Below are 25762 nucleotides of genomic sequence, written 5' to 3'. Positions count from 1 at the left end.
AAAAATGAAAAAAGAATGGCGAAAGGATACCTTAGATTTATTTGCAAATATAAAACTAAAAATAAAGGAAGATTCAATAAAATAATAATAAAAATAGTAAATATTTACTAAAACTTACTTTTTGCATGGGATTATCTTTGGATAAACGAATTTTATAATTGTATGCAAAAATCTTTCAATTCGCTTAAAAACTTCTCGAGATATAGCGAAATACGCAAAAAGCAAAATTAACATTCTGGAGTCCAAACTTTGGAGTGCTCTCCTGATTAAACTATGGGGACCATATTTCCCAGATTGCGGCTACCACCTATATTTTGGAGGTCAAAAATCCGAGTCTGTTAAAAAAAAAGGTATGTTTATTGAGACAGAGTACGTTTTTGTGTCTAATTACGTAACTTAAAATATCGTGTGCACTTAACAATAAACATATTTGAGGTCACCCCCTCGAACAGTTAAGATGGAGCCCTTAATCATGACGTTCCGATCATTAGATTAGAAGTTATTCAGAATTGTCGGTTCATTTTTTTTTTAAGTGATACTTCTTATGCGACTTCCAACAAGGTTGCGTTAAACGTTTAACGCTACATTTTTATTGGCCGGGAAATCACGTGGTAGGATCCAGTTTTCCCTCATTCATTTCCATATTGTTTCGGTTCTCACTAGCATAAAAATAATAATAGTATTGTTTTTCTATAAATATTTTAGTTTGATTTGATACACATATAATTTGATAGGGTAGTATTTTTTATTTTCAAACTTAGTGGATAACAATTGTAAAAAATGAGTGAAAATAATCCCACGGACAATGTGACGGATTTAAGGTTATGTCAAGATACGTCTCGTGTGAATATAAATTGATTGTTAGGTTTTCTCTTTCCTAATTGCCATTTATATTTCACCAAATGCAGCCATGAGGGATATTAAATTATTTATTTCAAAATCTTTATTGCCACTTCAGGTTCACAAGCTCTGGCAGACGTTACTGGTGAAGAAATTAATTATTGTGAGCGGCCTGTGATCCTTGCAGGAGATTTTAATGTGAATTTCTCGTTACCTGAAGCTGAAACATTATTAACCTTCCTTAAAGACAAATTTGGATTGGAAATGATAAATGGTAGGAATGATCCAACAACCAAAGGGGTAACTACCATTGATGCAGTTTTTGCAAGAAATATTGAAAAAATAGAACTCAAACATTTCGTATCTTACTTTAGTTATCATAATCCCATTGTAAATGTTATAGATTTGGATATTTCTCCACTCGAAAATGATAATTAAAAGATGCGATCAAGTGTGAATTGTAAGCATTGTTAATAAAGTTTGTCTTAAAGAAACAATATGATTTCACTAAAAATCAATTTCTACTCCTTCCTATTTTCATTTCCACATTACGAAGTTTCACTTCTTCCGCGCGGAGGGACTCCACGCACTATTTTTTTATTTTGCTTACTGTACACTTCAATGTTGAAATAAGAAGTATCTAGCATTAACCTTAATTTACCACCACTACTAAAGTTTTCCTATTACCGCGGGTAATAGGACTACCACTTGAAAATATGTATTTGTTGTCCGGAATAAGTTGGTATCTCTGATTATTTAGTTGATTGTTTAGTATGATTAGTTGACTATTTAGAATCATGCTCGCCTAATCGCTTAAAATGATGCTAAGTTGTTGTTTTTTTAAAGTACTTTGGATTACATTTATTTTGTTTGTCCAGCTGCGAAAAAAACGTATCGTTTTACATACACTGATAAATAAAAATGACCTTGCGTTATGAACTTCAAACATTTTTCTTTCTTTGTGCATTGCAAAAGCATTTGAGAGTTTTTATCATCTTGCATACAGAATTATGCAGATTGATAAACGATTCATGAGATAATATTTCCATTTAATTTAGAAACAAAAACTTTCTCTTTGTATCTTAATTGTATGCATTTTTATTCGGCAATAGTGTTTGAGTGATGATTAATCGGATGATATCACTATATTTTTACGAAGCAAAAGGTTGCAAATAAACTTTGTTTAAACTTTAATTACTAGAAACGAATCGTAAATACATATTGTAACAAGTGGCCACACGTTTTTGGATTTAAATAGAAATAGAAGGTAAGTGTTTTTTTTAATAAAACAATTTGTCTAGATTACTAATCGTCTGTAATTTTCCTTTTTTTTCAAAGAAAGAAAAAAATTGGGGGCATAACTCAAAATACAGGAAGGAAACCGATATCTCTTATAATAGCAAATGTTTGGCTACTGTTGGCACAGTTAGTGAGATTTTGTTAGAAGCTTTTAGAAATGATACAATTTTACTCATGCAAATTTTTTATCAATCAAAATGAGCTTAGGAATTTTAAAGCTTCTTCGGGATTCCCATGACCTGGGGAAATAAATGAGTGGTAGCTAAGATTTTTCAAGAAATGCTTAAAATTATCTTTCATTTGTGAATTACGAAATTGTTTACGAATTAATTTTTGCACCCATGTATATTTCCTTCATATTAAATATTTATTGATAGCTTAAAACATCTAGGTATATATCAATTTCGCTACCACTTTAAAAAAAAATTCCAGACCTTGGGAACCCTATTCTTTATTTTTCTACACCAGTATAATTTGAAAAGCATTCTAACATATATGAGTACATTGCCATACCTGCCAACTTTTAATCCCTTCCATTCTGATATTTTCCAGTGGTATTAAAATGGAATTAAAATTTAATTTTTAAGCCAGAAAATACGTTGTACTTGAAAAAGCTTAAGCTGACAACAATGATAGCAACACATATCAATATATATGCTTAATTTTTTTAAGTATAGTGGTGATCAAAAACATTTAAAAATTAAGTTTATAAAAGAAGAAAAAGTATATATTTACTACCACTTTATATATAAAAATAAAATTTTACACCAAATGCGTTAAAGTTGGCAGGTATGTATTGCACTCTGTAAAATTATTAAAAAAATCGCTGGTATTGAAACTAGATAAAAAATTATTCTCATTTAGGTTAATCCGAATGTTGCATGCGTAAATATGATAACATTTCTAAAAAGGGTAAAGCATGATCTTTAAAATAGTACAATAAATCTTCGCCAAGTAAAATCTTCCTAAAATTTAATGCTAAAAGAAAATTTTTTTACATAGAGTTAGTACACATATGTTCCATATTTTTGTCCAACCCCTGTATTAGAATGAACCCACCTGATAGCCTATAAAGCTAAATTATCGTAGACAATCTTTGTTCCACGGAGAGGAAGGGTGGGGTTTAAATAGTAGCACGTAAAAACTTATAGAAAAATTAAATAATTTTAAAAAAATACTTTGCTTTTAGAAATTTTAAAATGCGTGAAAGACTTATTCATACATTACTAACTACAACAACTCCAAAAAGTAGTACTGATTGCCATCAATACAACATAAGAGAGCGTGTACTTGGTAATGAAACGAACCTAATGGTTTGAGTTATGCTTCTATCCTGAACATAATAAATGAAAACATTATTAAAGAGTCATAGACATTTTAAACATCTACATTTTTTTTAGAAGTGCATATTTTATTATTGCTTAAATACCTACTTATTTCACTCTATTTCTTATAATCGTCGTTGAACTGCCGACCCAATTTTTGGGGTTACGACTACTAATGTTCAACTCCACAGCCTTGTAATTTTGAACCCGATCCAGAAGACAAGGGAACCCCTGGATCAAGTATTAGGAGAACTTTGCCTTCGTGGAGAACTTCCTGATGAAACTAGCTCGCATTTGCGTTACATGGAGAGGAAGACCACGAGAACCTCCTACGGTTAGCCTGGTGGCAAGGAAACTCTAACCCATGATCCGTCTACCACTGAGGATATTTCACGTCAGTACTGTGGTCGGTGCAAGCCGGATTCAGATTTCGTATCGACCAGCCATCGCCGGGATCGAACTCCAGTCCACCTCATTAGAAGGTGAACGCTATCCCCTGATCCATCGCTGCCTATTTCACTCTATTGACATTCTTCCATTTTCATACAAACCCAATTTTACTTTTTTCAAGGAACATTTTCCCAAATGGAAGTGAAATGACAATTGTAGGTATAACAATTTCTATTTTAAATTGTCAAAGCTTAAACACACCATCGAAATATTATCATGCATTTACAAACATGCGTTATCTATAAATGTAGAAAGAAAATGCTGCGAAAAATCATTAAAAGATGGCAATTATACATTATAAGTTCTTTTTCAAAACTTGACAAAAAAAATAACAATAATTTTTTTCTTCTAGCCATTTTTACAAAAGCAGTTTTTGCTGGAAAATGAGCTCAAAATCACGGAAGCAAAGGGTTTTCTTCCGTATCGAATGGGATATCTCACAGACTGGATGATTACTAAAGCCAAAGAAGAAATAAACGAAACTGATCAAAATCGAGGTCCCGCTCTCGAGGAATTCCGAAGTTTCATAATCAGTAAGTACTATATAGCTGTCAACAAGTATAGTCGTTGGAAAAGATTTCACGAAGTTGGAACTTTGGCAGCTTTTGGAGACGGCTGCTTCGTTTAACCCTTTGCTTACGGCTAGTACAATAAGTCGGCCAGAATGGCTTCTTTATGCTAAGCAAAAGGTTAAAAGGAAAATAAGCCGTAAGCAAAAGGTTAAAAGGAAAATAAACCGTAAGCAAAAGGTTAAAAGGAAAATAAACCGTAAGCAAAAGGTTAAAAAGAAAATGCGCCGTAAGCAAAAGGTTAAGTAAGAATTTTGTAAAGCAGCCGTCGCCAAAAGCTCCCAAATGTCCACCAAAAATATTCAAGTGGTTCGTAATTTCGCAGCCACTTCGATTCTGATAAAATTCAACTGCTCGTTCGTTCGTTGTAGTGGAACTGGGCGTCTGAGGCCTTGCTGCCCTTTTCCCATTCATCCTGAAATTAAACTAAGAAACATACATGACAAAATTAAAGTTTGGGGAGCAAAATAGAGTTCTTGAGAGAAGAAAAATGGCACTTTGCCATTATTAGCCAATAACAAAATTACAAGTAATAAAAAAGTACATGAAAAAAGGTAAAATTAAAGTACAATTGGAAAATAAACACTAATGAATATTTACAGTTTGGAAATACATACAAAAGGCGAGCGAGTTATAGGAATGTGAGGATGTGTGTATATGTGTATGTAAGTGTGGCTCTGTTAAAGCAGAGACCCGGCCGTCCTGGTAATTACCACTCGTGCCGGGTAGCTCTCCACACTTAACACGTTCACGCCGGGGTGACCTACCGCTGGGTCACGCTTGATTTTCTAATCTTGGCAGCGCACCGGAGTAAAAACTGGTAACAATAAATTTCATTTTTTAGTTTTGTTTCCGGGAATAATAAAAATCCATATCTATCAATTCTTTTTAAGGAATACAATTTTTATCTTGAATTGCTTCTTCGCCGTGATAAATTTCCTTACAGTGAATTGTTGAGAATAGATTAACTCCTCCCTAATATTATCTAATATTGAAATAGTTCTTCTACCAGTATTTTCACTTTTCCCGGCGTGAACGTGTTAAGTTACAGGGATTAGCTTACTCCTGATCAGACCCCGAGGGGTTGCTATTTCACAGGGATAAGCTTAATCTGCTTGTGAATAACTCAGTGAGTGTTTGCGTTGTTAAATGTTAGTATGATATCAGAAGTGTGCAATGGGTTGAATTTTTGCATCCTCTTTGAGATTTATGCAGTCGAAAATATCATTAAAATTCGTGGTATTGCAGGTGGCGGCTTTAATAAAGAAGTTTCTGTTTAATTTGTTGAAATGACGGTCAATGTTAAGATCTCTATGAATGGCGTAAAATTCAACTGCACGTGTCAGACTTCCATTTATGCCATAATTTTCCAAATCTTTCGGGTGATCAAAAAAAAATGTAATGATCCATTTTTAAAAACAAGACATGCATTTATATATACACTAGGAGGCTTCGCCCCCTGCTCGCTGGTGCTCACCAACCCCTCCGGAACTGCTTTCGCAGTTCAATCCGATGCTCGCTTTGCTCGCTCATTGGACACGTTCTNAAAGGTAAAATTAAAGTACAATTGGAAAATAAACACTAATGAATATTTACAGTTTGGAAATACATACAAAAGGCGAGCGAGTTAAAGGAATGTGAGGATGTGTGTAAGTAAGTGTGGCTCTGTTAAAGTAGAGACCCGGCCGTCCTGGTAATTACCACTCGTGCCGGGTAGCTCTCTACACTTAACACGTTCACGCCGGGGTGACCTACCGGTGGGTCACGCTTGATTTTCTCATCTTGGCAGCGCACCGGAGTAAAAACTGGTAACAAATAAATTTTATTTTTTAGTTTTTTTCCGAGAATAATAAAAATCCATAACTACCAATTGTTTTTAACGAATGCAATTTTTATATTGAATTGCTTCTTCGCCGTGATAAATTTCCTTACAGTGAATTTTTTTTGTTGAGAATAGATTAACTCCTCCCTAATATTATCTAATTTTGAAACAGTTCTTCCACCAGTATTTTCACTTTTCCCGGCGTGAACGAGTTAAGTTACAGCGATTAGCTTACTCCTGATCAGACCCCGAGGGGTTGCTATTTCACAGGGATAAGCTTAATCTGCGTGTGAATAACTCAGTGAGTGTTTTTGTTGTTAAATGTTAGTATGATATCAGAAGTGTGCAATGGGTCGAATTTTTGCATCCTCTTTGAGATTTATGCAGTCGAAAATATCATTAAAATTCACGGTATCGCAGGTGGCGGCTTTAATAAAGAAGTTTCTGTTTAATTTGTTGAAATGACGGTCGATGTTAAGATCTCTATGAATGGCGTAAAATTCAACTGCACGTGTCAGACTTCTATTTATGCCATAATTTTCCAAATCTTTCGGGTGATCAAAAAAAATGCAATGATTCGATTTTAAAAGCAAGACATGCATTTATATATACACTAGGAGGCTTCGCCCCCTGCTCGCTGGTGCTCACCAACCCCTGGAACTGCTTTCGCAGTTCCAGGGGTTGCGCGCGCCGAAGCCTATCAATTAAAATCATTAGAGTTTTATATAATATAGATTAGCCATATGATACTCACTACGTGCTCTTGCGCGCCGAATCCTATCAATTAAAAATGAAAACTGTTGCCAACGCGAGAAAAGAAATATCATCGGTTTTATTGATACATACGTATTAGCGTTTTATATAATATAGATTGCTTATTATGTATGATGTACATTTTGCTACAGCTTGAATATTTTCGACGCACCTGTCCGAGCTCCGCTTATCCTAAATTGGCACTATATTTCCAGACAACCCAATATTTTGAAGTATAATTTACGAAACGCTGATGTTAATTAGTATTAACTTTTTTAAAACTATTTTTCGGCCTTTACTATACAGCTGTCTCAAATGTTAATTTAAAATTAAAAAATTGATATAACTCCCTTATCTTCCATATTTTTTGGAATATTTAACACGTTGAATGCCTCTCTGATTTTACATGGCTTGCCAGTCTGGCCACAATGTAAATATCTACTAATTAAATTTGCAAATATTAGACAGATTTTGCTAGTTTTACCATTACATATCTGGTCTCCTGTGGCCCTTTTCTCATTCATCCTGTAATGAGAACATAAGCAAACACAATAGACAAATGACATAAAATGCTACAAATAATGGCACATGTTAATAACATAACGGAAAAAAGTGGTGAATTATATAAGCCTACGAATTGTTTAGAAATAGAGGTGGATAAAAAATTTACTAAATTGAATTTATTAAACCAAGAATCACAACTAATAAACTACCACTTGAGAATATTTATTCGCTGTCAGGAGCAAGTTGGCATCTATGTGTATATAAATAAAACTATTTTTGCGTGTTCTATATTGCATTAATTTCTTCAAAACATTTTAGTAACGATAATAATATTAAAAAATTAAAAATATACTCGAATTATGTGTTTCTAATAATCTTGGTTTCGCCGGTCACCCCCATGGAATTCAACGTGTTAAATAAGGTTTGGCGGAAAACTCATTCCGCGTCAGGATGTGAATGGCTGCTTTATATAATAAAAAAATAGTGGTTGGCCATTTAACCTTAAATCTATAAATGTACCGTTTAGTTCTGTCGGATATTTTCATTACAAGTTTGAATATTTATGCATGTGCTCTTTTTTGCCATATATGCTATATCCTTAAACAGGAACACTAACATTGAGTTAAATGGAAAATATCCTACCATTTTCTTTTATAAAAGAGCTTTTTCGATTAATGTGAGATTCACATAGTACTCTGCAAGGGCAGAACTTCCCTGCAGACATAATACATATATTTAGTGATAACAAAACTTATGCTCTTCTGTTTCATTCGTTGACTTCGTAATTAAAATAATTTTAACCACCTCTACACACATATGAATAAATTAAATATTCATAGATAAATGCATACAAAGCACGCATGAAGATGTATAAACCTTGGTAAATTATAATAATGTTCCCCCAATTGAAGTTTTCTTTCAAATTCCAATTGCACTTTCAGGGATTCCTCAAGCAACTAAAAATGTAAGAAGTAGTAGAAAATCTTTATTTTATTTACCTAATCTAAAATCACAAATACCACCATAACTTACATTGAAAATTATTTATACTTAAAACAAAAAAAATTTTATATTTAAACTGAATATTAAGCTGAAAGAAATATGCTATAATAAAGTTGCTAATTTTTTTCATTTGTCAATGTTTTACAGAAAAAAACAGATCTAGACTGTTGGACAGATGATGCTTCTTTATTGCAATTTCTGAGAGCAAGGAAATTTAAAGTTAAAGATGCAATGGAGCGTTTGCACCATTTTTTCACTGTAAGAAAGAACTTCCCTGATGTGTACCCTGAAAACTTGGATCTTGACACTTTGAAAAAATTATTAGATTGTGGTGCTGCCAGCTGTTTGCCATACAGAGATGAAAATGGTAGCGTCGTTATTATTTTTAAAATATGTAAGTAAACTTGTGCTTAATTAACATTACATAGTCACTCACCATACTTAAAATCTAATAACAACACGATATGCAAAGCACAGACGGCTATTTAAGTAACATGAACTAGTACTAACATCAGTGCTGAGGTTTGAAACAAAAAGTTCGATAGACAGGAATACGTTTTGGTACTTCATTTAAATTCCGAATTTGCGTTTACTATAATACTAAAAATGCAAAAACTCTATATACCTATATGTGTTTGTTATCTGAGTACACAGTCCATTTAAGGGCTTTAACTCATCCATCTGATTGAGTGATGTAATAAAATTTGCGGAGTGCAGCAATGATGATGGGGGTAGGGAGTGGCCAACGTTCTGGAGACCTGTTTCCCCCGCTGTTTTCCACGGCTTTCACAGGTTGCTCTCCAGGAACAGTCCTGATTATGCATAATGAAAATACAAAATTTAAAAAATAAGATAAAACGAAAAAATTAATAAAAACACTAAATACAATGGGGAGAGAAAATTAGATACATTATTTACGGAATTTCTTTGGGAATACCCCTTTCGAAAGGAAGAGTGCAGTCGCCGGGCTATATCTAGTATTTTCTTGGATGAGGTCAAAATTAAAAATAACTACACTTGAAAGTTAGCATAACGCTTTGCCATACGTCTCAGAGACTAAAATAGCATGTCTGGCGTCATCGCAGTTATATATTTTAGTAATTTCTGACGCCGAATCGTAATTATCATCTAAACTATCTCCTAAATTAATTTTAATCCACGTTGGGTTTATCTCAGTTAGTTCAACTGCGTTAGCAGATAATGAAATTTGCTGGCCCTTAAAAGGGCCTGTCTTCCGTTGCACTATTAACCGAAACGGAATTCTCTATCTCATGGAAATCCATGTTGCGATCCATATTTTCCATTACGCTGAAGTGGAGCCGTATGAATCTCTGAACCCACCCAGAAAAAACAAACACCGACTCGTCGTTTAGTTGTCCCCGGGATGCTTCTATAGCACAAGACATCCACCACGAGTCAGTCAATACCATACCAGAGGCAATATAAAAAAGAGCTTTGAAGGACAGGCAGGAACAGTCTTGCTTCTGCTTCACGCGGAACCCACTAAACAAACGGAAAACCGCTCGGGATCTTTTCTTGCCTTCTCTGGATATCGAGGATCCTTCACAGGCAACGTCGAATGGAATGATGCAATATCTCTTGCGTTGCTACTAGATAAGTATATTTTTTAAAAAAAACATTAAGCGCAGTGGTGGGCAAGGATTCATAAAAATACATTTTATTTTCTAACTTTCGCTACCACTTTTAAAATTTGCTACCCAGTTGTTTTATTCACAATTGAGGTTGTTTCGAAGATGATGAAAATCTACTTTAGAGCAATCAGCTTAGGGAAGTTGTTTTGAAGTTGTAGGGATTATTTTTCCACACCTCAAGCAAATACGTATATTTGAGGTGTGAATAATTTCCTCCCGATCTAAGCTAAATTTATTTCTGAGTTACATATGAGGCTGATTTTGTAAGGTGTAAATGAGGTTGACACATAGAGGTATATTAGGTTTATTAATGAGGTTATTTTTGGTGCAAAACATGTCCTCATTTTCTACATCAGGTGTATTCTTTTTTTATATTTGTCAATCTCATAATACCCTATTTTTTGTAACAGATGTCCTTTGTCTCTTTTGCGCATATTTCTTGAAATTATTTATTGGTATATTTGATTACAGCCAAATGGGATCCAGATATTTTTTCTTTTCAAGTTGTTCTTACTGCAATGACAGCGACAATTTTGAGTGCTGTAGAAGACCCAGCAACTCAAGTTTGTGGAACGCAAATTGTAGTCGACATGCAGGGTACTTGCATGAAACATATACGCCAAATCACACCTAGATATATTCAATTGCTTTCTAACGCACTCAGAGTATGTAATGTTTTGGTTTTTTATAATTTAAATAATTTAAAAAAAAGAAAAAAAGATTATTCTATTTCCGTTATTTTTGGATTAAACAGATGCGTCAGGTTGCATTTAAATGCCTTAACTACCACTATATTAGCAGATATGCCAACTGCTCCAGACACGCCGAAATAATTAATAAAACGGCAAATAACTACACAGTAAATTTAGCAAATATCTGACTATTTTTGCTTGCTTTATAAAAGGAATAGCATGACATTAATACTCCAAAGTGGTGAATTATATAAGCCTACAAATTATTTAGAAATAGTGGTGGATAAAAATCTACTAAATTGAATTTATTAAACCAAAAATTACAATTGATAAAATACCACTTTAAAATATATATTTGCTGTCCGGAGCAAGTTGGCATCTCTGTATTAAACCCATTTAAGCTCAGTCGCAAGAAGTGATCTTTGTATGAAAAGTACTTAGGTGAGGAAAAAAAAGTGGTTATGTATAATATTTTAAACCAAGAGATTAATTTTTGTTATCTAACACTATAACGTTTAAAAAAGACTGTAATTGAGCTTCAGATCCAAATTTAATATTAATATTTTAAGTATATTTCGGTAGAGAGAACTATCTTGTTTCTGTAAAATATATCCCAATTTTAAAATAGCTGTGATACTACTTTCTGCGTTTTGTTATTAAAATAACAGTCCTTTAATTCGAACGAATGTTCCAAGGGGCTAAAAATTAATTCGGTAATCAAATTTTAAGAAGCAGATCTGTAGCTAACGTTTAGAACTTTTAGACGCATGAATCATAAATGCGCAGAATCATGATGAATAACACGACGAGTAGGCGATAGCTTAAATGCGGGCATGGCTAATTTAACAGACTTAATTCTGTTTTCACTTTAATTCTAATATATCAAATGCATTACAGTTCAAAGTGTAACTATATAATTTTTATTTTGAACTAAGTAGTGGAGAATTAAATAGATGAAGCACACAAATAAACATGTAAAGAATAATTTTTCTGCCAGTAATATTTGCTTTACAGTGATTACCACCCTGAAAATACATGCATGACTTGCCCGTTTGGAAGTAGTTCGGCACAGGGTTTCAACCATTTGAATTCGGGTGGTAATTCTACTCCTCCAATCATGTACGAAATGCCATAAATATCACTAATATATTACAAGTCAATTACGTATGAAATTATTTTACCGGTATTATCTTATATTTCTATTTAACACGCTCACGCCGGGCTGACCCACCGGTGGATCACGTTATATTGTCTCATCGGGCGGCGCACCGGAGTAAAAACTGGTACCAAATAAATTTCTAGTTTTTTTCTGGGAATAATAAAAATCCATAACTACCAATTGTTTTTAACGGATGCAATTTTTATATTGAATTGCTTCTTCGCCCTGATATATTTCCTTACAGTGAATTGTTATTATTGAGAATAGATTAACTCCACACGAATATTATTTAATATTGAAACAGTTCTTCTACCAGTATTTTCTCTTTTTCGTCCCACTTTCAGGCGCAACCCCCGGCGTGAACGTGTTAAATAAAAAATTAATTCTGGGCCATAGATGGCGCCACTTGAAAACAAGAACAATCACTCTCCCTTGCCTTAATGGCCTACGACAACAACAAATAAGAAGTTTATTTGTAGTTAAAAATATCTAGATTTATCTCACTTTTACAGCCACTTTAAAAAATTTCCAGACTGTACGAACTCTGATAAAGATCAAAATTATTCCCAAAGTACTTTTTGCACCCATATATGTTTCTTTTAAATAAAAAATTAATTCTTGTCCATAGATGGCACCACTTGAAAACAAGAACAATCGCACTCCCTTGCCTTAATGGCCTACGACAACAACAAATAAGAAGTTTATTTGTAGCTTAAAATATCTAGATTTATCTCACTTTTACTGTCACTTTAAAAAATTTCCAGACTGTACGAACTCTGACAAAAATCTTTGTACTAATTATTTTATTTTTATTTAGAATGCACTTCCAGTAAGATTTAAAGGCATCCACATAGTTAATGAATCATTTCTCTTTGGTTACGTCTACAGTGTCCTAAAGGTATTTCAGACTGAAAAGATCAAGAAGAGGGTAAAGTATTTTGACCTGTCTTATAAATGATTTAAAAGTTGTACCCATGTAGCAAAATAATAACAAAATAAATAAAAATTCCACTTTAAAAATTGCAATTTAATTTTAGGTTTTAAAGCTAAATAAAATCCTTTAAATTATTAATATGATCTAATAAATAAAAATATCTTATTTTAACTAGAGAGTTAGGAAAAGTATCACCAATTCTCCTACTATTTTTTCATTTATAACAGGACGCCGTATAACAGGTTCAAGTTTATTGCTTATATAATCTTTTATCAGAAATACCTAATCCTGCAGGCTATCTGCTTCTTCATCTAAGATGAGCAAATGAAGGGATAGAGATTTGTTGTAGAGATTTGGGATTATGATTCGTACTGCAATTATTCTGGTGGTACGTATCTTTGTAAAAATACATACAAAAAATATTGCGAGGATGCCACAGGCGACTAAAAATGTAAAAAGTGTAAAAACTTAATTCATTTTAGTCTATTTTTAGCACTTTAATTATCCAATCGTAACTACCTCTAATACTTATAGTTGACATTATTCATAATTAAAGCAAAACCTTTCTTTACATTATAATATAATAAAAAATGGGTAAAAAATACTATAAAATATCTGCCAAAAATATCATGCTACAGAAAAAGCATAGTTTCCTCCTGTAGCATTCAAATATTTGTGGGAATATGGCGTTATTTAATCCTGCAAATTGACAATCAATACAATATAGTACAAATCAATTAATTGTTCAAATTATATAGATTTAAATATTTTATGTTGTGAACTTCTCTTCATACTACATTCATTGGCCAAAAGAAATTTTGTCTAATGGGTAGACAAATAAACAAAAGATTAACCCTTTGCCCTGCGACTACTTTTAAATGCTGTTTGATTTGATATCAGCACTATAGCGTTTAAAAATACACAATATATTATTGTTATACAATTTTAAAATCCTTGAAATAATGTGGTTACTAGTTATTAAGGTATAAAATTTCTTAATTTTAAAGTGGTGATTGTTGATGGTGCCTCCGTGGGGACATCCGAGTGCAAAAGTGTTAAAAAACAGAATTGACCGAAATCATTGCCAGATTGCAAGAGCTCCTTGCCAATAAAGCGCAGTTTCTGAGTCTCCTTTAACACGTTCACGCCGGGGTGACCCACCGGTGGGTCACCCGAGATTGTCTTATCGGGCGGCGCACCGGAGTAAAAACTGGTAACAAATAAATTTCATTTTTTAGTTTTTTTCCGGAAATAATAAAAGTCCATAACTACCAATTGTTTTTAATGGATGCCATTTTTATATAGAATTGCTTCTTCGCCGTGATAAATTTCCTTACAGTGAATTGTTATTGTTGAGAATAGATTAACTCCTCCCGAATATTATATAATATTGAAATAGTTCTTCTACCAGTATTTTCTCGTTTCCGTCCCGGTTTCAGGCGCAACACCCGGCGTGAACGTGTTATAAGAGCTGCTCATTGACACAGGTGCTACCTATTCATGGGTTCAAAAAATTGCCGAACCTGTAAACCATTTTGAAGCTACTAGAATGCTGCCGAGTTTGCATCAACAAGGAGATAGCTCTATGTTGCGCCCCATCAAAGACTAATAGTACAAAATTATCAATAATTTACAGAATTGCTTAGAAAAAACTTCTCAATTTAAAGTAATTGTTGTTGCTTTTTTATATCACTAATGCATTCGTACAGTCCGACTGTTACGGTAGATTTAGAAAATATTTTTCTTACTAGCAGCAAAAGTTATATACTAACCCTTTACAGTCAGGAAGAATTTCATATTTATTTACACCGGATATGATTAAAAAATTTATAATAAAATTACGTAATTATTTATAAAATTGATATTAATTTAAATTAGATAATTAATCATAGTTTTATTTTAAATATGACAACCATAAGTGTGATAAAATAATTTTTGCCATTGGACCTACATTGTAAAATGGTGAAAATCACTGAAAAAAAATTTGTTAGTTGTCAGAGAAAACTCGGTCCCGAAAATGGTTGCCAGCATTTTTTTTGTGTCGAGGCAAATCAACACCTCGCCAATACCTAAATGATGTTATTTTTTTCTTTTTAGTTCCACTTCCACGGAAGCGATACAAAGCACTTACAAAATTACCTTCCAAAAGATATTTTACCAGCTGAATATGATGGTGATAATATTCATTACAATGCCAAAGATTGGTGCCAAAGAGAAATAGAGTGTTACTATGAAAAATACGCTCAATTGCATCATAAAGGATACCGCTGATTGCACATCTGCTGTTATTGCAAATTATTAGTGCATATGCTAATTTTAAAAACTATCGTTATTCCTGTTGAGATATCATTATATGTTTAATCATAACGACACTGCCAAGCTTTTTAAGCAAAATGTGAAGAGCTATTGAGCTTTAAAACAACCCATGTACCTAATATTGCTCATTAAAAAACAGTCGTACTTCAATTACTGATACTTGGTAAAGATCTGGGTCTACAAAGATCTGGGGATTTATTTATGCTAAGATCTTTGATCTGTGATACGAACTAGAGATATCAAGTCTCAAAGACGAACTGTTAACTTTGATTGAACAAATATCATTCAATGTTTGTATAATTTGTACAGAACATGTTATTGAATTTCTGTATTATCTGAAACATATTTACTTCACTTATGAAACCGGCAGGCGTATGGTAAAGGGCTGGGCACACTTTTTGTTTTTAGAAAACGTTTTATTTATTTTTTTTATTCATATATGCGTATTTATTTTTTCTATCTATGTTTATTTATATATAAATGTAGGTAACAGAGTGCAGAAGTTCATTTGATTTGATAATTAGCAATCCTCCATATATTAAAAGAACTTATTATATATATATATATATATATNACATCGACAACAGCGTCACCTCATCGCTCTCATAGCCTATTTGTGCATGCTCGACCTTTCTGTGAGTTTCAAGGTTAAGTTGCCACTATTTAATTTACAACCTTCGTATATTTTTTCACACAAAATACCTATATATAAGTATAATTCAAGGAGTTTACTTTTACAAATTTTATGATGCTTTTTTTTCTTCACAAAACCAATATATATATATATATATATATATAGTATAAAACCTAAAATATACGAAAAGTCTTTTAAAAAAAAAAGTGTGCTCTCCCCTCCTGCTACGAATGAAACCCATCAAAGTGGTTTTGTTCGGTGGTCTAATAATCTTAGTATAACCTAGCGTTTCAATTAAAATGCATATAATTTAATGTAATACATTTTTGATTAATGATATGATTTCTTTATAATCATTATATTTGAATGTATAGAATTAAAAGTTGAAAAACTTGTTAACTACAATGCTATTTACTCGTATGTCATATCTTCTGTTCATTCAATAAATTAACTTAAAAATTTCGTTTATCTCCTTACTTAATTCTCTACTTTATAAAAAAAGCTTGATCAGTAAAATTTATAAAATAAAATAATTAATTATTCAATTATACAATCCGATAGCCCACTCCAAAGCGTAAGCAATGGGACAAGCATATGGGGTAGCCGGGGACCTGTGAAAATCAGAATCTGGTATTGTTCTCCTTCTTGTTGAACTTGGCTTCATGGAGCCAATAACCGATTAGTACTGGCTTTCTCTTTTATAAAGTTCATAATATTTTCATTTAAAGGTTCTCGTGATCTTCCTCTCCATGTAACGCAAATGCAGATTAGTTCCAAAAAAAACTCTTCCACGAAGGCTAGTTTGTCCCAATGCTCGATCCAGGGGGTTTCTTGTCTTCTGAGGTGGGTATAAAAATTTACACGTGCTGCGGAGTTGAACATTGAAGGTTGTCAGAATTAAGTCGGTTTTTCAAAGCCAGTTATAAAATAAAATAAAGTTTGTAAATTTATAATTCGTGATCAGAAAGTATGCAAACAATAAATTATTATTATTAACAGATGGTTTTAAAATGTCTCTATCAGAATTTAATCGATTTAAAAACCTAGAAATTGAAATGTTGTTTAGACGAATAAGAATAATCATATTTATGTTTAACATTACCACTGGGCAGTGAAATATAAAATTTCTTGAATTTTCGATAACTTATGTTAGCCTACATATTTGTTTCAGCACACTTTCCTTCTGCACTTAAACTGTGTGCTTAGCGAGCTATAAAGATATTTAATTTTTTCCTGTGGTTTTGTCTGCTCCTACTTTCTTTAAATATTTTGTAAAAATGTTTCCATGACCGTGCAAGTTTTAATCTATAACAATGGTTTTCATCAATGAAGATCCTTGTAGATTTGTAAACTGTGCAGAAAACACGATCCAAATCGGCGCTCTCGATATCGAGTTATTAGCGAACATACATCTTGACAGACTTTCGCTTTTACATAGCGAGATTTATTGCGTCATTAAAATTATAAACAGCCGACCTGGTGGACGAGTGGTTAGCGTGCCTGACTGAGGAGCCACTGGTCGCGAATTCGAATCCTGCTCAGGGCATGGATGTTTCTTTCTCTCTGTGTTCTATGTCCTTTCTCCTCTGTGTGTGATTGTGTGAATGTGACCCGCCCTATAAACGGGTTTGCTGTTGTGTGACGTAGGCGACGATGCTCCACCGCCGTGGCTTCGCCACAGGTGCCCACTGGGTAACGAGAAGAGAGTAAGCAGTTCTGGTATTCCAGCGGCCAATGGGACAACCCCCAAGTGCCCGCCATTTAAAAAAAAATATAAATACTTGCAGGCGTCTGCGCGTGATTTAGGCTTAGAAGCCTTTATCAAGAAGAAGATCAATTCAGAGAAGGACATCACGTAAAATAATGCATCCTGGCTGACGGCGGGTTTCGAACCCGCCACCTCACGCTTTGCCGAGCGTTTGGCGGGTGATACCTCTCGGGCACGGCAGCCCCATATAGAAAGAGTCCTAGTGTTTTGATTTTACTGGGCACCTGGGCTGCGAAGCGACCCTTCTATATATAGAGAGAAGAAGAAATGAAACTATTACAGAAGGTTTTTTTGAAAATAAAAGTTGTAGCCAATAAAAGAAAATAACAACTTCATTTAACCGTTACTACGTTGTACCCTTTTTTAGAAAGAAAACTCAAAGTTTTCTACCTTCCAGATGTGCCTCGTTCAAGCTGACAAGTAACGAGAATGCATAACCATTCTGGCTTTTGCACAAGATCATGTGACCGTACATAGTCCATTTGTGACGCTGCATCGGTTTATCACAAATGATATATACTTCTTTTTATAAGTAGTTTTTATGTCCAAAATTCGATTCCTTCGCAGAGAAAATATTAACACATTTAAGGATCTGGTTGGGTAAATCAGGTAAGTGACATTTTCAGAGTGACTATAATCAGAGAAAGAAGAAAAAAAAGTTATGTTAGAACTATTTTATTATTGAATAATTAGAAGGTGGGGCTAATAATTCTTTGCATTTATGTGTATATTAAACAAAATTATTGACCTTAAATTTTATGCAGTTGCTAAAAATCAAAATAAAATATTAAATCATGCTAATATAATATTTTAAAATATATGAGAAAAGAAGTTAGCATATGCATCGCAAAAAAATTTACATAAAATAGCGAAATAAAAAAATAAAAAATAACTGCTAAAGGAAAGGAACTGCAGTAATTTCTGTAGCAATTAATTAATTAAAAAGCTTTTATCAATGCGCACTTCACTTCCTGGTGAGGAGAAGATTGGTCCTTGTATTATTTACTGTCCTTGAAAAAGTGAATATAACACTTCTTCAAATCGAGGGCACATTAGATAAACTATTTCTGATGTAACTGTTGATGACATCTTACTATAGATAAGGCACTATTGATGAGGTCACACAAATGTTTAATGGATGGAAAAAAATAAATTATATACAGTCAAACCCCGCTATAGTGAGCACGGTTTATAGTGAACTCCCGGATATAGTGAACGAAATGTTCGGTCTCGTGCCTTGCTATACACGTATAATGTTATTTTTTGTGGATCTAGTGAACCAAAAAAGTTAGGAAGTTGGATATAATGAACTTTTTTCTGCCTTCGACTAATTTTTTTCTTCATTTTTTTTTTTGCAATAATTTTGGAATTTCTACTTCAAAATAAATACATATACCGATGTTTAAAACCATCTATAGAGGGAATGTAGCGATAAGCATTTTTTCTTGTTGGCTTCTTTTATCTCACTTTCCTATCCCTAAATAACCCAAGCAGATGTTTTTAACCCAGTCAGATGATGCACCTGTAGGGTGTCAGTGGGATCAATATGCACTTTCTGTCAGAAGGAATAAGTAAATAATTATTCATTAGTGGTAAAAGAACTGGACACTAATATGTGTTGATAAGGCCCTCATTTCAACTCCTTTTTGCTCTCAGTTCAGCCAACAAACAAATGTCTCAAATTTAACTATGGCAACCAGTAAACGTAAAACGTTGTCCATTGATGATAAAATGGGCATTATCAGAAAAATTAAAATTGGATGCAATCAAGTTGATATTTGCAGGCAATATAAACTATCTGCTCATGCAATTAATAATATCTGCTCATGAAAAAAAATTTAGATGGCAGAAAAAAGTTGAGAAAAGCAGATCACAAGGATGTTGAAGAAGNCGTGACGAAATTCTTTCCTGTAGTTTGTGTCGATGACGCAGATTATGTGGTAGCAAGATGCATATCATTATCTAACTATTTTTGTGGAAATTAAATTTTCTCGTGTGGCTGTAACATATCAATAACGTGACAACAACAAAATATTATTTAAGGTTTACTCTAACATTACTGTCCTCTAGTCTAAGAAGTAATCAAAAAATTAACGCCAACCTATTCCTATTTGTTTCGAATTCATTGTTCATTTACTCTTACCCAACTGCAAATTCACTCTTGATTTGAATTTTATAAAATAATTATTATTAATAATAAATAATAATTCATAGTATATTTGCATTTTGATTTTATTTTTTAAAGGAAAAAATCAATCATAAGAAATTGTTAAGTTTTACCCTTGGCTGAGAATTCTGAAAATCGGCCAATACTTCTTATTTATGACTAATTTAATGGCCAATAATTATAAATCCTTATTGCGGGCCCTGTATATATATATATATATATATATATATACAGGGCCCGCAATAAGGATTTATAATTATTGGCCATTAAATTAGTCATAAATAAGAAGTATTGGCCGATTTTCAGAATTCTCAGCCAAGGGTAAAACTTAACAATTTCTTATGATTGATTTTTTCCTTTAAAAAATAAAATCAAAATGCAAATATACTATGAATTATTATTTATTATTAATAATAATTATTTTATAAAATTCAAATCAAGAGTGAATTTGCAGTTGGGTAAGAGTAAATGAACAATGAATTCGAAACAAATAGGAATAGGTTGGCGTTAATTTTTTGATTACTTCTTAGACTAGAGGACAGTAATGTTAGAGTAAACCTTAAATAATATTTTGTTGTTGTCACGTTATTGATATGTTACAGCCACACGAGAAAATTTAATTTCCACAAAAATAGTTAGATAATGATATGCATCTTGCTACCACATAATCTGCGTCATCGACACAAAATACAGGAAAGAATTTCGTCACGTGATATCACGCCATCCAGTAACGACGCATTAATTAGTATTTTACAGCAGTTAGTCTCATGCTTACTTAATCTCTCTAGCTACTGATGATATAATTATATTTCCTAAACTTAATATAATTCTAATTAGATATGATTTGTTCATAAAAATTCCTTATGAACTTTTTTTTCAGGATTGAGGGGAATATATATTTTTCTAGAAAAAATCATTCGCACATACCCTCGTTAAAACAAAACTTTTCAAGCCAAATTCAAGAAATTATAGCATTTGGCGAGAGGGCGAATGCTTATTTCAACTTTTCAAACTCTTAAGAATATCAGATGATCTTCCGTTATCTAAAATCTCACGAAGGCCTGGTTTCTGGAACATTTGAGGTTTGTTTGTTTTGTTTGTTTGTTTTTTTCTGCGAAAGAGGGAATGCTGAGATACATCATATAAACTAGCTTTATTTAGGGATTATATTTAAGAGGAACAAATATAAAATGGCAAGCATAATAATGAAATAAAATAGCAAGCAGCTCCTTTTCAATGGAGACGAAGAGATGCATTTTTATATGACANTTGTTTGTTTGTTTGTTTGTTTGTTTGTTTGTTTGTTTGTTTGTTTGTTTGTTTGTTTGTTTTGTTTGTTTTGTTTGTTTGTTTTGTTTGTTTGTTTTTTTCTGTGAAAGAGGGAATGCTGAGATACATCATATAAACTAGCTTTATTTAGGGATTATATTTAAAAGGAACAAATATAAAATGGCAAGCATAATAATGAAATAAAATAGCAAGCAGCTCCTTTTCAATGGAGACGAAGAGATGCATTTTTATATGACAATTATAACTATAAATGGTCCAAAAATAACCTAGTCCTAGACCAAAAAATTTTAAATTTCCAGAAAATTAATTTTTTTAACTGACACTTACGAACATGAGAAGAGATCCAAAGTTGGCATTATAGCCACACAAAAAAGGCGACCCCCGCGTTATTGATATTACATTTTAAATCAACTGGCCACATTTTAATCACCGAAGTGACCGTGGAAATTTAATATAACCTTTCAACCGAAAAAAAAATTTTTTTTTTGGTTGGACAAATAAAACAACTTAAAGGTAAAAATATATTTTGATATTCTAACAGTCAAGACACTGTATTCATGAGTTACACACTTGCATTGGATAAAAAAGCTATATTGAGAAAAGCTATATTGATTGGCCGCTATATTGAGAAAAGAATGAAAATATTTATATTCGCTTTGTATGAAAAGTTATTAAAAAATTTATTTAATTATAATTGAATTACGAAAGATTAAAAATTTAAATTAAATTTATGAAATTCAATCTGAATGGAAGGAATGGGTTAGGAAATCTGCAATGCATATAATAGCATGACTGCCTTATTTTATTTACCCCAGCCTAATCTTATATATATAATTCTCTTGCGGGGCTCCCAAATTTTGGCTGTATTTCCTTTCCGCCGGTGGCAACGTTTGCTTTGTTTTGTTTACGTTACTATTTATCTTAGACGGCGAATCGACCAATGATTGCCGCGAAAAATTTCAAATGCCAAATCTAGCTGAGGTGGCTCAACATATAGCGCTTTTAAAAACGGAAACGGAAATAACCGGACAGCATCAGCTGCGGCAATCTCATTCTATTAAGCTAGGCAGAAGTGAGTAGTATTTGTCGATAGATCTCTATTTTAGTATTTTGTCGAAAGCGCTTTTCTTCACGGATTTATATATTACGAATTTATTTGACGATTTTTGATTTAGATAACGAATTATACTATAGCACATTTCTAATTGGTGTAACGAATTGCATGTCATTTATTTGAATTTAAATTTATTTTAATGACTAAAAAAATGTAGTTTTTTTTTACAAAAAAGTTTTTATATGGATTTAAATGATTGTTTTGAATTCTTAGAATTTTGTGCATTTGCAATGTACCTAAGTTAGTAGCGAGCGAAGCGAGCTTGGTTTTCGAAGCAAACCATATAAGATTGCATAGCAATTTTCGGGGGTTGGCGAGCGTTAGCGAGCAGGGGGCGCAGCCCACTAGTTTGAAATAAAAATCATGGAAGCATACTCAAAATTAACGGGTATAGTTAGGTTAAAATTTAAGTGAAAACGGTTAAAAGTACGGTGTTTCTTAAAGCTAAGTTAAAGAAAGAAATACCCATTTGCTTTCAATCAATACTTAGTACTATTGTTTTCGCATATAGATAAGTTTTCCACACAATGATCAATTTTTGTGGTTTAGCATTAATAGATTAAACTTATGTTCAAATCATTGATTCTTCATAAAAGAGTTGAACTCAAAAATAATTTTTTTAATATCTTTTTTAAATGATTCTTCCTGAAAGAGTTCACTCAAAAATATTTTTCTTCTTTAACAAATTGTATCAAAAATAAAGCTATCAATATATTTACACGGTACATAAATATTTGCTGGAAAAGATCCATGTTTTCATCAAGTCATATTTGTCTAGTCGCTTAAAATAAGACAAAAATTTTATTTTTTATGAGTCTAATTAATTTTTTTTTTTTTTAGATAATTATTCACTTACAGTTGTTAGATAATATTTGTTACGTTTGTTCAGATGTGCAAAAAGTAACGTTTTAACATATACTGATAAATAAAATGATGCCTTTCGAACTTTAAACAGTATTTTTTTTCATTTTGAAAAAAATTATCGCCACGCAAAAAAAATCTATTTGTTTGATTGATAAACGATTCATGCGATAACATTTTCCATCAATTTTTAATTATTATAAATAAAATCTTTCTTTTTGTATCTTATTTGTATAAATTTTTTCAGGAATTGTGTTTGAGTGTATTGGAATGAAATCATTATATTTTTACGAAACAAAAATTTTCAAATAAATTTTATTCATAATTGAATTATTTGAAACGAAACAAAAGTAATAAATTGTAACAAATTGTGACATTTTCGGATTTTTAAAAAAAAAGTAAGTGATTTGCTTTTTGTTTCATTTTCTAAAATAATTTTACATTTCCTGTTATTAAAATTTGTTTATCATCGGACGATTTTTTTTCTTTCATTTTGGATTTTCTAGATTACTTAAAATTTTATTTTTTGCTTTTTTTTTAGATCACTTAAGCTTTGCTTTGCCTTTTTATTTAGATTACTTGAAATTTATCTAGAATGCTAAAAATTAGTTATTAAAACTTATGTTTCTATGTCGAGCTTTTTTTTTTTTAATTTCAGATTTTCTGGATTACTTAAAATTTAATTTCTTGCTTTTTTCCTAGATTGCTTAAATTTTGTTTTACTTTTTTTCTAGATTGCTTAAAATTAATTTTGATAACTAAATAATGTTATTAAAACTTATATATCTCTGGCGTGTTTTTGCTTTTTTTAATTTTAGTTTTTCTAAGTTACATAAAATTTTATTTTTTTCTTTTCTTTTCTAGATTCCCTAAAATTTGTTTAGATAACTAAATACATGTTATTGAAATTTGTCTATTGTTGGCAAGTTTTTTTTTTAAATTTTGGGTTTCCTAGATTACTTAGAATTTTATTTTTTGTTTCTTCTTTAGATTACTAAAAATTTATTTCGCTTTCTTCTAAAGTACTTAAAATTTGCTATTAAAATTTGTCTCTCGCCTGTCAGCTTTTTTTTAATTTTTGATTTTCCAGATTACTTTAAATATTATTTTTTGCTTTTCTTCTAGATTGCTTATATTTTGTCTAGATTACTTGCAATTAATTATTAAAATTTATCTCTTGTCTGTCAGCTTTTTTTTAATTTTTGATTTTCCAGATTACTTTAAATATTACTTTTTGCTTTTCTTCTAGATTGCTTATAATTTGTCTAGATTACTTACAATTAATTATTAAAATTTGTCTCTCGTCTGCCAGCTTTTTTTTTAATTTTTGATTTTCCAGATTTCTTTAAATATTACTTTTTGCTTTTCTTCTAGATTACTTATACTTTGTCTAGATTACTTGCAACTAATTATTAAAATTTGTCTCTCGTCTACCAGCTTTTTTTAAATTTTTGATTTTCCAGATTACTTTAAATATTACTTTTTGCTTTTCTTCTGGATTGCTTATACTTTGTCTAGATTACTTGCAATTAATTATTAAAATTTGTCTCTCGTCTGCCAGCTTTTTTTTAATTTTTGATTTTCCAGATTACTTTAAATATTACTTTTTGCTTTTCTTCCAGATTGTTTACACTTTGTCTAGATTACTTACAATTAATTATTAAAATTTGTCAACCGTTTCCGAGCTTTATTTTTAATTTTGGACGTAACTCAAAATGCATTTCAGTTTTTTGTGAAATATTTTCCACAGTGGTAGTAAATGCGAGGAAATTGATTTCAAACAAATAATTATTTTTAAATTTTTACCATAATTTCTGTACATGGTAACTTGTCTATCTGATATACTCTGTATTTCTTTAAATTGTTTATATATCTGTATTCGGGGGAAAATGATACATCTTAAATAAATTAAAATTTATTTAAGAACATTTTCTAAAATCATATAATTAAATTTCAACCTTATCATTTATAAACTTTTTTAAATTATCCAGTATAATATTACCTTGCGCACATCCATTTTTGGAACAATCCTTCGTAACTAACAAATCAAACGCTCTTCAGTACTGCAGTAAGAACGCTTTCAAAAAAAAATTCCTCCATTTACGCTTTTAGCTCAATTAGCGCTTTTGGTTTCATATTTTGTAATTTGGCAATCTTATTATGAGAATATTTTAAATCATTCTTGAAAATTTTCCAGTACGTATAAATTCATTTGAATTCGCTTTATAGATTTCTGTTCTGTTTTTTCTGTTTTGTTTTGTTCTGTTTTTTTCTTTAAATTTTATTTTATGTTTTTTACGTGATGTTTATTACTTACTGTGTTCTATTTTGTTTCAAATTTTTTAGTACTCCTCACACTATTGTATTGATATATTTCGCTTTGTTATATTGATACAATATTAAAGAGTGCTCCTTTTTGCGGAGATAATCGTGCGAGCTGATGAAAAGATTATACACATTTTTTTCGCCACATTTTTATTGAAATTTTTTATTATGATATTTTAATAATTTTCTTCTCCATTTTATAATCTTTCCATGTTTTCTCTACATTTGGAACTTCTTAATTATACTTATACATATATAATACTTAGTTATACATATATATATATAT

General features: G+C 31.6%; 2 protein-coding genes across 3 annotated transcripts in view; both read left to right on the top strand.

The window, feature by feature from the left end:
• Nucleotides 1–1904: 1904 nt before the first annotated feature.
• LOC122272388 (alpha-tocopherol transfer protein) lies at nt 1905–15882 on the top strand. The gene is made up of 6 exons (XM_043056034.2): nt 1905–2107; nt 4267–4447; nt 8712–8958; nt 10688–10881; nt 12885–12995; nt 15099–15882. The coding sequence occupies exons 3-6, from the start codon at nt 8796–8798 to the stop codon at nt 15270–15272; spliced, it is 642 nt and encodes a 213-aa protein (XP_042911968.1). The 5' UTR covers nt 1905–2107; nt 4267–4447; nt 8712–8795; the 3' UTR covers nt 15273–15882.
• A 4791-nt stretch (nt 15883–20673) lies between these two features.
• LOC107441360 (alpha-tocopherol transfer protein) overlaps nt 20674–25762 on the top strand; it is a 17482-nt gene continuing 12393 nt past the window's right edge. The window contains exon 1 of one of the 2 annotated variants that reach the window (XM_071185131.1): nt 20674–20968. The gene's annotated coding sequence lies outside the window, so the exon portion shown is untranslated. Of the gene's footprint in view, nt 20969–23367; nt 23550–25762 lie in introns of those variants that run through there. The other variant, XM_071185130.1, reaches the window with a different exon arrangement.

Source organism: Parasteatoda tepidariorum, chromosome 9, assembly GCF_043381705.1.
Source record: "Parasteatoda tepidariorum isolate YZ-2023 chromosome 9, CAS_Ptep_4.0, whole genome shotgun sequence".
NCBI classification, from domain to species: domain Eukaryota; kingdom Metazoa; phylum Arthropoda; class Arachnida; order Araneae; family Theridiidae; genus Parasteatoda; species Parasteatoda tepidariorum.
Note: the sequence above shows the minus strand (reverse complement) of the source record. Positions and strands in the feature narration are given on the sequence as shown.